Source organism: Kryptolebias marmoratus, linkage group LG20 (genome assembly GCF_001649575.2).
Source record: "Kryptolebias marmoratus isolate JLee-2015 linkage group LG20, ASM164957v2, whole genome shotgun sequence".
In the NCBI taxonomy this organism is placed as follows: Eukaryota; Metazoa; Chordata; class Actinopteri; order Cyprinodontiformes; family Rivulidae; genus Kryptolebias; species Kryptolebias marmoratus.
Genome location: NC_051449.1, coordinates 24418156 through 24431072, shown reverse-complemented (window position 1 = coordinate 24431072; position 12917 = coordinate 24418156). Strand labels below are relative to the sequence as shown.

General features: G+C 39.7%; 1 protein-coding gene across 1 annotated transcript in view; it reads right to left on the bottom strand.

The window, feature by feature from the left end:
- Positions 1-12917, bottom strand: part of paxip1 (PAX interacting (with transcription-activation domain) protein 1) — a 50179-nt gene that overhangs the window by 8390 nt on the left and 28872 nt on the right. Inside the window, exons 15-19 of the mRNA XM_017436071.3 lie at positions 8440-8483; positions 2380-2447; positions 2185-2287; positions 1936-2104; positions 1731-1831 (exon numbers count right to left, since the gene is read on the bottom strand). Coding sequence (XP_017291560.1) covers positions 1731-1831; positions 1936-2104; positions 2185-2287; positions 2380-2447; positions 8440-8483 — 485 coding nt within the window. The remainder of the gene's footprint in view (positions 1-1730; positions 1832-1935; positions 2105-2184; positions 2288-2379; positions 2448-8439; positions 8484-12917) is intronic.

Sequence of the window (12917 nt, the reverse complement as noted above, 5' to 3'; positions counted from 1 at the left end):
AGACAACGGAGAAAGACTAAACACAAAACCCTATTCAGCAGATTCTAACCTGCAGTGAGTAAAACATGCCCCCCAAAACGGTAATGGAGTAGCAGAAAGAAAGTTTGCAGTGAGGAAGAGGAGCCGTAGCTTCTTCATCATCATACGGGAGCGGACAGTTTTGGGTTTTTTTTGTTTTTTTTTTACGGAGCGGACGGAGCAATGACTTATATTTGGGACGGAGTTTATTCAGCAAACGCGCTGCGGGTGACGTCACCGTTTCCACGACAACGTTAGTGACGCATAAATTTAATCGATTCGTTGTTGCAGCCCTAATAGCAGGTGAGTTTTGGAGGAAACTGTAAGTAAGACATGTTAGAGAGGCAGATTGGCTAATTGACCACCCCCCTCAAATTGGCCATTGTCAGTCCAACAATCGATGATTATTGGTAGATTTGCATAGGCGTGTCTAAGTGTTTTCTTTTATGATAGTCTTTTTTTAAGAAAGGGTGGACAGGACAATCTATGTTCTCCCTACAACTGTGGAAATAAATCATTTGTGGCCAAATGAAAAAGAGTTGTTTTAAATCAAGGAGTTATCCAAAACATTTGACAAGAAATATTCCAGATCTTTGCAACCACCTCTGAGCTTATGTTAAGAGCTCCAGAAAGCTTTGTCACACCTGCAGGTTGTCTTGAAGCAACTTTTTTCTTGATGACCACAGAGTCCTGGTGCAACACCAAGCAGTGAAGAAAGGCACCACATAGACAACAAATATTTTCAACTGCTGAAGGGAATGTTTTTGCTTGTGTCTGCATGAGTGTTTATCTGTAGCATTAGTAAAATATCTCATGAACAAGGGGATAGATTTTAATGAAAGTCCCAGAAGGTATTCACTGAATGTCCATCTACAACTGATCAACTTTTATTGTCAACCCAATTTAAGATGGCTGCCATATGCCTTGAAATAAATAGAAAGATGGCTTTTACTCTGTCAGTTTTACAGATATTTGGTATGGTAGTAGTTGAGACTGATCTCTGATACATATTCCAAGCACCAGAGGTGGAAAGCATTCTAAAATAATGTACTCAAGTTAAAATACAGTTACTCAGTTGAAATTTTAAGTAAAAGTAAAGTTACTTGTAGAAAAACTTACTCAAGTAAAGTCAATCGTTAAAAGTTTTTACTTTACTTTTACTCAAAGTTACTTTTTTGACAGGAGGAGGGTGTCTCCTGCAGAGCCCAAAATATGATTTTTTCCCCCTCTCAAATGAGCTCTAACATAAAAAGCCTCACAAATAAAGATGTAATAACAAAATAAAACGTGTCCAAACATGATATTTAAAACACAGACAGAATAAATTGTAATTTAAGTTCAGACCATCCCACTGTGCTCAACTTGTTCAACAGGAAGACATGGTGATCAAACCACAAAGAAGAAAAACTCTTAAATTACCTGGCCTGCTCTGGGTTTTGATGACATTTCATTCTTGTGGTTACAATAATACACTTCTTGGTCACAGAAACATTTTACAAGCTGTGTATACAAATACGAGCCATTATTTTCAAAGTCAAGCTGTGCAAACCATGACCACAGAGCTCACTGGTCACAAACACTCAGAATTCAGTGAGTCTGTAGCTGATAATTTACTTTTTTTCTCTCACAATTTTCAGTCTTCAACTAGTCTTCATCAGTTGCAGCCTGGTGGGATACTGGCTTAAAGGAGAGTTTTGTGTTTAGGTTCTGACCTTAAAAAGCTGTGCACTGTGGGCTCGTTTCAGTGACTCCTCCAGACTGAAGCTGAATAACACCTCTGCCTCGGCATCCCTCAAAGTGTAACTTTGCTCATCTGCATCACACACAGCAGGAACAAGAGTTAAACCCATACACACACACAGGAAAAACAGCAGAAAGTCCTTGTGATTTGATCTGAGGAGGAAAACAAGCTCTTACCCACGAACTTCTGGCTTTTCCAGCTCTCTTCCAGCCACTCCGGAGTCACTGTGTGTTTCACCACAGACATGGCTGTGAGGAACTTAACAGTGCGAGTCACTTTGCTGGCTACCAGGTGGGTGGCACTCTGACTGCAGTCTGCTACTTCTCCACCTAAAGCGTGCAACCTCTTCAGACAGGGAGGTAGAGATAGACACCATGAAACACAGTAGGAACATAAACCAACAAGTCTGTATGATGAAGCTTTACCTTTGTGTACTGCTGCACCTGCACGGGCTCAAAGCCTGTGAACACAACCCGAGGGGTGGACTCTGGGGGGAGCTTTTTACTGGGGGACTGGATCTCTTCCATTCTGTACACACACAGTTCCACATTGACCCAAACAGGATCAAAACAATTATTTTTACCTTTCAGATCCTGATCACGTCACACTTTTGCACCCACCTGGCCTTCTTGTTTGCAGGTGTGTTGGTGGAATCAGAGATCTTCTGCTTCTGGACAAGCCGGAGGTTCTACACAAACACACCAGAACCTTTTGAGTCTCACATACACACTAAAGCCGAAAGACACGATTCTGTGCATCTGTTCCAGACGTTTCCTTTGTTTCTGCATCATATTTACAAAGCAAATAGGTTAAATTATACTGTGATGAGAAAACAAGGGCCAAAAACAGCTGACACAGAGGATCAGGCCACTCTAACTTTGCGTCCCTGCCCACTATATCTGTACATCTTTGCATGGGTTGGACTTTATCTGCACAACTGAAATCTGGATGTTTCTCAGTGAGACCAGTGCCTTATTGGAGTATTGGTCCAATAAGACCGGTATTGGTCATCAGACTGCTTGTATTTTAATTACCAGCAGTCCTGGGATCATGGTGGAGGTTTAGCAACTATCTTCAAATCAAACTTTGACTGAAGAGCTGGCCGGTCCTATTTCTTACTCCAGCTTTGAAATTAGTTTTTTTGAGCTGGACCATTCTCCTGAACTGCTGTGTATAGTTGTTTATCATCCTCAAAGTCTAACAAAGGCTTTATAAGTGGCTTTTATAATCTCTTAGTTAAACTTATTATAATACTCATTTGTTGTACTGAGAAGCCTTTAGTGAGGTACTTTTAAGATTTGGTGGGCTCTTAATTTTAATTTAGTCTGTAAATGGTCCCACAGAGGAGTATGTGAATCTGATTTTAATATGAGGTTTTTCTGTTGCTAATTTAGAAAATAATGATAACATGTGTTCAGACCATATATCTGTATTGTTTTTTTACTTCGAGCCATTCTGTCAATGCTTTAAACCGCATTCTAGTCATTATGATAAAACCTTATTAATGCAGTTATGAGCAAACTTATGATCAATATCAATATCCATTAGCACTTAAGATTTGGGCTGTGCATTTATTCAAATTTGTAGTTCGGATTTAGATTTTTTGCAGCAAATGATCGCAAAAACAGTATAAATCGACAAAAAACGATTATTAATAAAAAGTAGTTTACTATATTCCTAGTACCGCCTCCTGAGTATAAATACTAGTGGGGCAGATATTTGTTTCCTGAATCACTAACCTCAAAATTTTACAATTTGTGTTACATTTTCAATTTAAAAAACAAACAAACCAACAAAAAACTGTACATGTTGTTTAGCATTAATTTGTTGCTTTCCTAATGCACAAAGTTATTGCTAATTTTCTCCCTAGTTGAGGTTTTGTTTTTTGAATGCAGTCCAGTCTAACACAGACAAAAAACAAAAGAGAGAGAGAGAGAGAAACAAACAAGCAAACAAAAAAATACAAAACAAAACAAAAAAACAATTACAGAAATGGATGCTTTCCCTACCACCCCTATACAAAATGGGAAGATTTTTTATTTTAACAAAACAAAACAGACAGGTACTAAGCTTTCTGGTTAGAACTTTTAATTTGATAAGTAATAACTTTACAAAAATACTCCAGATTAACAAAGTTAAATGACCCATGAATGCAAATAAGAAAAAACAAAACAAAAAACCCCCACCAAATTTGTTAAAAGCAGTGTCAATTGTATCATATTATCATATCGTATTTATGTATCATATTGTGCATGTATATCATATTGTATTCCTAGATAGCTTTAATGAGACCACAACAAAAAACATGTTATTTTTTTCCTTTTCATTTTTACAGAAATCTGTCCTAGCTACTAAAATCATGGCGACGAAGTACTTTAATTCCTGCATATTTTTAATGTGCTGCACTCCAGGTCAACACAGATGAGTTCTGCTCCACACCTTTTTTGTTTCCGCAATTTCTAAAAACTCAAGTCTGTGCGGCTTCATCTGTGACTGGTCAGAAAAATTAAGATAGACTGGTCTTTGCAGCCATTTCACCGAGGGGGGCAGACACAGAGAGCTTTGCTACATTCAAAATGAACATTTAATACCAAGAACAAAGTTTACAAAAGAACAACTGAGGTCTAAACAATGTGTGTGATTTAACTTTTCTGTAGGTTTTGTTGGAACATAAATGTCTGAGAATACACAAGGAAATATGTGGCAACTCCAGCACATCCCAATGAAAACAACACAGGAGAAGCAAAATACAACTTTATTGCAGATTTTGCAGCTAGATGTGCAAAATCAAATATGCCTAAAAACAAAAAGAAAAACACTAAAACCCTTTAGGTTAGTGTTTCTCAACGGGGGCGAAAAACACTAACCCCGCCCCCCACAACACCTCTTCGTGTTGTGGGGGCGGGGCCGCGGTGTGGGGTGTGTGCTACAGAAACTTAGCGCAAGTTGTGTAAACAACGAAAGCGCTATAGACAACGTTGGCCCTGTGTTGTTGCTGTTTTTTAAACTCCTGAGACTTCAGGAAGAGAGGCGCAGTGGAAGAAATGCTCTGGATTCCGTGATTGTTGCGTGGAGTAGGACAGCTGTTATCAGCCGGAGATTTCAGGCTATACAGCGCCTTCAGCTGGGGGACAGACGGCATAAACGTTGCAGGGTAAGCTAATGCTGTTGTTTATATTCCTACCTTTCGGTCTTCATGCTTGCATCTGGGCACACCCACGACCAATGAGTGAACAGGAGCTAAGCTTGCGCCGCCCATGAAGCAGGGCCAGCCCGGCTGGCCCGACTCCGAAGCAGGGACCGACAGCGAAAAAATGCAGACGTAACCGCTCGCAAAGCAAGCCAAGCAGAGTGGACCCAGGACCGTTAGGGTCCGTGTAAAAGGGGCAATTACATGGGTTAATTTCTCTGAAGGATACACCGTGAGCGCATTGTTATCGCAGTGGTTAAACATTTACAAGAGCAATATTCTGTTGTCAGACTTTCCCTGAAAGCGTCCAGCATCCAGACGCACATTAACACTTTTCTGGACAAGATGCTTTGTTGACATGACTGTGGAACAGTGTTGCCAAAGCATATGAACACAAACCAACAATAAAACATAACATATTTTAAAACCAGAGACCTATGGCTTGACAAGTGGATCACAGCAGCTGCATCAGCCGGTGTAACACCGGATTGATGTCGGCTAACACCGCTGCGACTTTTCTTTGCAACTTTATTTGTGTTGTTGTGAACTTTAAAGTCTTAACATCAGTCACAATCTTTTATTAGTCTATGAATAAAAGCAAGGCTCTCAAGTTTTACGCATTGACTGTGAGACACACACATTTTGTGAAGCGCACCCGCTCACACGCCACTTTTTGTATTTCTCATGCTAAAAAAATACACACGAACACGCCCTTTTTTTAAAAGGAGGAACCAATGTGCAGCACAATGTTATCCGCACAGGCTGGAGCACAATACGGGCCAACTTAGCGACTTTGTCGTTATATTTAGCGAGTTTTCAGATTCGTCTGGCCATGTTTTTAAAGCGACTAGCGACAAATTAACTGACTTTTTTCTGTGTTATTGGAGACTACATGTGTGAAAGCACCAATCATTCTGCAGCATGCCGTAAGCCTCGCCCACTTCACCAAGCACTGACAGCTGTCAATCTCACAGCAGAGAGGAGACCCGCTCCACTCTGTGTCCACAGTGACGCATTGGGGCGTGTTAGAGGGGGTGCCAAAGCGATGACGGGAAAAAAATCCAGTCGGCATTTTCTGTATTTACTTGCTGTCTGCGCATGTGTAAATTATATGATCGATGACAGAGACACGTCACTGATCAGGCGCCCCTCTGTTCCTTCACCTCCCCTCGAGCATGCACGGGAGCGCGATTGTTTTTATTTAAATCGTGTTGTCATCTGATGACAGAGAGCTAAAGATGGAGAGGCAGAAAACTGAAGAGGCAGAAGGATAAAGATTAAAGTTTTTTTCAAAGTGGTTGAAAGACAGCAGGAAGTTCTATCTGAGCATTAAGCGGAGGCCTGGAAATGTTCAGGTTACAACAGTTTACTGATCAGTATTTACAATAGAACACAGCATGACAGGAAAAATAAAGGAACTTGTTTGTGTTATTTTGTTGTTCAGACAGTAATCATTTGTTGAACTCGATGGTGAATCATAAAGCAGATAAATTAAATTATAGAAGTTGGGAGTTTAAATGTCTCCTCTGGGATATAACTACAGAGCTGCTGTGATTAATCTGATAAGTCTGATCAGATGAAGCGTTCGATCAGTAACTGATATTCAAGATGGATATCATTTAAAATTAAGGTTTCGTGTTTTTATATGTGGTTTGACTGCTGTATTTTTTAAACCTTCTGAACACAAAGTTCATGTCATTCAGCTGTGAGGATGGAGAGAAAGAATCAGGACAGACAGGTTGGTCTAGTATTAGCTGGAAGTGTAGAAACAGCCATTTAATACCAGGTGATTGATAAAAAAATATTATTTATATTAAAAAAGTGCATTAGCAAGATGTGTAATTTATCCAAAGCTAATAAATAATACTTGTTTGACCATGTGACTTAGAGAAGAACACAGAGAAGAAGACAAGACATGAGGTCAGTGATGGCAGCTGCTGTAAAGGAGAGAAAATGACTAATAATTACGCTAGTGAGGCCACAAAAACCTAGATGCCCAGGAGGGTTTGAATTTCTGCTGACCACCACTGTGTCATTTTGGGAAAATTAGTGCAGGCAGACATGGCAAGTCAATCACCACAGAGGAGAATGTGGACAAGAGAGGTGATGGTGATGGTGATGATGATGGAGAGGAAGAGAGAGGTGCAGAAGAGAGGGTTGGGGCAAGGTCTTACTCAGAAGATCCATCTGAATGGCCTTCACCACAGGAAGTGGGGGACTCATTGAGGAAGTACATGGTGGAGAATGGCCCACAGAGATGTTCTGATGGGCCATACCCAATAACAGGTATATGTTATAAGTCCATGAATAAAAAAGATTAATTCACGTAAACAGGCAAAACCCCCTGGGGGGGGGGGGGGGGGGGGGGGGGGGGTAAGAGGCCTGGATAATAGATTGGGGGTGCTGACTCAAAAAAGGTTGAGAAACACTGCTTTAGGTGAAGCGTGTTTAAACCATGGATCCAACTTTGTTTTGTTTCTTCTTTTAAAAACAAAGCAACCGAACTTCGATTCTGTAGTTAAAGACGGGTCACTTCCCATCAAGGGAGCTTTATTACAAAACTGAAGACACGATTATATCTCATTTAGAGACCGTTAACTCTGTGTTAAAGAAGCTGAAAGCTGCTGCTGAATGTGAGCTGAAGTCAAAAAAACAAATACCGGACTGAAAATTTATCATCATTATCAGAAAGTTAGCAAGTCATTGGGGCAGAGTTACAACATTTTACACTATATTTACTATTTACTGTAATTAGTAGCAATCTGATAAAACACCTAAAAAAAACAAAAAAAAAACCAACATGACATGAGCTTCCTGACAATTTTGCCCTTCACCAATGGGCACTTTTGGAAAAGACTGTTGCTGTTCTGGCTCCGTTTGTGGATTTAACACAAAAAGTGAGCTCATCTGATTCTTAAGCACATTTTAACAGTCAGATCAAAGCAAACAGATAGTTCAGTGCTCCTTACTTTCTGACTCTTTTAGCTAATGTTTTGGGTCAATAGCACACACAGAAAAACAGAAGAATCAGGCTGTGAGCTCACAGGTGCCCCAACAGGTGCAGCGTATTACTGCATGCATCACTCCTGACTTTTTAAAATGTAGATTTATATTAGATCAACAAGCTAAAATATGTGAAATACAATCGCACTTCTGGATCAAAACATGACATAGTACAAGTGTCTACAAACATACTGGCAACAAAGAAATTGCATTAATAACAAATGAAATATAAAATAAATTTTGTTTGTTTTAGTTTACTTACTGATTTTTTGCTGTTGTTGTTTTTTTACTTGTATTGGTACTCTGTATCAGCACATTCAAATTCAAGGTTTGAAAAAAATGTGGTATCAGTACATCCCTAGATTCTACACACAGACACAGCGTCTTCACAGGGACTATACCATTGTGATGCTCAGTAAAGCTGCTCTAGTATGTGAGGAGATTGAGGATGAGTGAGAATCAGCCAAATGCAGCACAATAAACTCACCGCCAATGCTTCAGGAGTCACTTTGATTGGAGATCTCCAAGCAGCTAGAAAAAAAACCCAACAGAGTCAGAACTTGTACACCAACACAATTCATGTTTTACACACACCTGAGGCTATTTAAATAGATCTGGAGAAATGCAACAAAGTCTTGCAACACAATGAAGAAATATTCGAAAACTATGTCAGGAAGAACTGAAGCAAGGCAGCAAACCATGTTTAACACTTTGTATTGAATTTTTAATGTACATCAACGACAATGAACAAACACCTCACACCTACCTGTGACAAAATAATAACAGGAAACAAGAAAATAAATAAGTTAAAAAAGGGTTAAATGGGAAACTAAATAAAATATAAAAATAATGAGTTGTCGTGTTTTTCTTTTAGTTACACACATCTGTAAAACACTCCAGTGGTCCGCTTCTCCAATTTAAAACATTAATGATTCACTGCATTGTCACAGAACGTGTGAGTAATTTGCTGTGGCCTGTCGGCAATTATCACAGAGGAGACACTGTGTCAAATATTTTTGCGAGCCTGGCTTTAGTATAGTGAGCTTGATGAAGAATTCAACATTGCATGTAACCGTGCCTACCACAGATTGAAGATCTGTGTACCTTCTTTAAAATGTCCCCCAAAACATCATCCAAAATCAGTTCCAAGATTGTCTTCTGTACAGTTTTTAGAACAGTGAAAAGATTTGAAAGGTTAAGAATATTTAGAAGACATTGACCCTCTCAGAGAGGGGAGAGGTTGCAGGAACATTTCAAAAATCAAAGGAATCTGGAAATGACCTACGAACATAATGTCGAGCTTTAAGGTATCTGAAACAAGAGTATCGCCAACAGTAATAATATACAATACAAAAAAAACAATAATACGCCCATCAGTAAATTGTCAGAGTACTCAAAGTCCAAAGCGTGAATTCCCAAACGCAACAATCCTGAATACATGTGCCTATTAAGTATATACATGATTATGGTAGAGTGAAAGGTCAATATGCCTGACAGTGACATTGTCTACCATGTAAATCCACAAATACCGTATTTTCCGGGCTGTAAGGCACACTTAAAAGCCCTCACTTTTCTCAAAAAATGACAGTGTGCCTTCTATATGTAAAAAGTCGTAATGTTTTAGTACAACTTTGGTAAACTACAAAGCTGCACAGCTTGCAGCATTAAGGCTCATTTATAGTTGCACAGGGCTCCGCGCACGGCGCGCAAGCCTGAGCAAGCAGTGTAAGCATTTATACTTGACGCTTACGTCAGTGCAGTATCCTTCCGTGAGTTTTGAACCGTTTGATAATCTTTGTGATCTCTCACAGAGGGATCATATAAATGCTGATACAGACAAACCAGCTCCGCAGCACCGAAATCGTCCATTTTGAATGGAGCCCGGTGTGCGAAGTCCACGTGAAGTTACAAAAATTGGGAGGTGCACAAAGTCTGGTGCGCTTTATATATGACAAATGTTCGAAAATGGACCATTCATTGACATAATCCAGTGCGCCCTATAGTGCGGAAAATACAGTAATTTGAATAAACAACATAAGCATATGAAACTATCAGTTGCAATATGAAGAACTTACCTCTTGATGACTACCACCCTATTCAAACTATTTTAGGATCAGAATATTAGACTTCACAAGTTCTACTCAAGATTTCTTAGGTGAAAGTGGTCTTGATAAATCTAAGATCCTATGTGGAGTCATAGTCTGATGACATTTTCTATCTTAAACATTTGTGGAGTTACGGCATGAACAACTTACTATTTACTATCTAATGGATGAACAAATAGGCACAATCTAGGGAAAAAAAGGGGTTGGCAGTTTTATCTTACTCAGATATCAAGCTATAGTATAAGCAAGGTTTTAACAAAGGGTTCATCTGACGAAGTGAGCTATCACTCACGTGGTTACATGACAAAAATTGCATAATTTTTGATTGCATAGGAGCTTTGTCTGCCACTTGGTGACACAAGGCCTGGGCCAAACTTTTTTGCAGAGGGGTTTATGCTAAATGTTGTGTGATTGGTTAGAAGTTGTTGTGGGCGGGTTTATGTGGAAAAGCCAGTGAGCTTTAATGGAGTTCTTTCACTTCTGCTGCTCTGTTGAGAAGCAGCTGACCAAGGCTGTTAGAAAATACAGCTGGCTTTACAACTGTTCTAGGAAAAGTTGTAAACCTAAGAATTTAAAGGGGACCTCTTATACTTCATTGAACAAGTTAGGATAGGTCTGTGGGCTATACAAAACATGTTCATTAAATTTAATAAACAAAATCATTCTCAGATATTGAGATTTCACCTGATCAGTTCTGCCTGTTTTGAGCTCATTTCAGAATGAGCGGTTTTATGGCTAAGTCACTATTATGCAAATAAGCTGCTGTTGGCCACACACCCCAACTCAGTGTCTCATCTCAAAACAAAAAAACTCACTGAAGGATTCAATGCTGTGGATCTGACACATTTATATCGTTATCAGTTCACACTCTGAGGATCCTGATTTTGGGAGAGGGGACTCAGCGGTTCCAATCCGACATTTGTCAAGTAGGAGAGCAGCAGTAAGTGGGTCCGAACTCTGACTGCTAGCAGGTTGGGACAGCAGCAATCAGCGGGTCTGAACCGACATTTGTCGAGTCAGACAGCAGCAATTAGTGGTCCAAAACCTGACTGGCAGGGACAGCAGCAATATAGACAAATGTTCTATATTGCAGCCGACAACAAAACATTTTCTTTTTCCAGCAGAGATTGTTCAGCAGTAGAAAGTCTTCATTCTCTTCAAAGCTTTTCAAACTTCATCCTCACTAATTTGACATTTTCTATTTTTAACAAGCACAACCTGATGCACATCATTTTCAGCCTGATCCCTCTGTTTCACAGTCAATACAAGTCCTTCTCTCCCTTCTTAGTATCCATAGATTAAAGCAAAAAAAAAATTTTTAATTTTTTGACTGAAATTTTTTTTACAGCTAATCACATACCTGCCCTAATTGCATTACTTTTGCCATTTACAAAATGATAAAGTGTTATGGTTTGAATAAAAAAATAATTATGTGTCTGTCTGACTGGGGATTCAACCAAGACCTCCCACATGCGAGGCATATATGCCAACTATTGTCCCAACAGAGAGACATAACACACAGTGCTCTGAAATCTAATTATCAATATGAGCTCTCCTGTTTTTGTTTTGAATATCATAGCTCCATCTTTCATCCTTTATCCAGGCTTGGGATTGGCAAAACTGACCCAAAAGATAAACTCAAAGTTATTTTAGTGAGGAAGGATTGAACCACTTGTGAGCAATGTGGGATGGAGGAGGGCCCACTACAGAACCCGCAGCTCATTAGAAAGAACAATATTAACTTTTACGTCAGTCTTCACAAGTCTCCAAAAACACCAGAAAAGGCGCTAGTCACTGTTTTGAAAAATAGTTACTAGAGGGGTCTAAAAACTCGCTAAATATAGCGACAAAGTCTTTAAGTTGGCAACACTACTTGAATCCAGATGGACCGTACGGCCCGCCCTGCTTGGCTCTGATTGGCTAAAACTTTGGCTCTTGGTCACTTTTTAGATTAGATGGCTTTAACAAGATCACAAAAAAAAAAAAAAAACTTTTTTTTCCCCTGTCATGGCCACATTCCAAATGATGGAAATCTGTTTTGGTGATGGAGAACTTTAATCCTGTGTACAACTCATTATACACCTTCTGTTTTGCTTTTGCTACCTACCTCTTTGCCCTATGTTGCATCTCTTTATATACCAGTCTCCTCTCTTCAGTCATCTCTACATCTAATTTCTTCTTGGCTAACGTCTTCCTCTGGTAGCTTTACTATTCCACCAGCAGGTTTCCTTATCATCTTTTCTCTGTCCAGATTACACACCAGATTTTTTTTTTTCTGCTCCTGGTGGAAGGCAGACATGTTTCTTTTCTCTCTGTCTCTCTGTCTCCTTTTTGAAAACAGGATTTCTGCTCTTTGGACCAGGCAGTTACCTGGATTATCGTCAAATTCGTTGATGGGTTCACGGATCGACCAGCACTCAGACTGTAAACAGGAGCGAAATTGCAAACTACTCCGAACTGGCTGATTTTCCATCATCAAAGACAATGGCCTCTGGACTAAATGCAATTTCTGGACTCAGAATATGGAAAAGGTTAAAATCTTGGAGAAGCTGCTCGTTTCGGAACAACAGTTTGGACCTGGACCTCAAATTCAGCGTATCGAAAATGTACCAGCAAAGACTTCAAGGCAGACTCAAAACAAAGTCAGCCTGTTCCAAAACAACTCTGTTATTATCTACATTTGGCTTCCCGATGTGGCCTTGAAGGCCACAGTCTTATCAATTCTCCCTGGAATTTATGTCAACAGAAGCTCGTTGCCCTCTTGCCTGTAAACATCTGTGAACAAGATTCATGGACTTTTCTACAAACACACACACACACACACACACACACACACAAACGCATCACACCGCCTCCTACC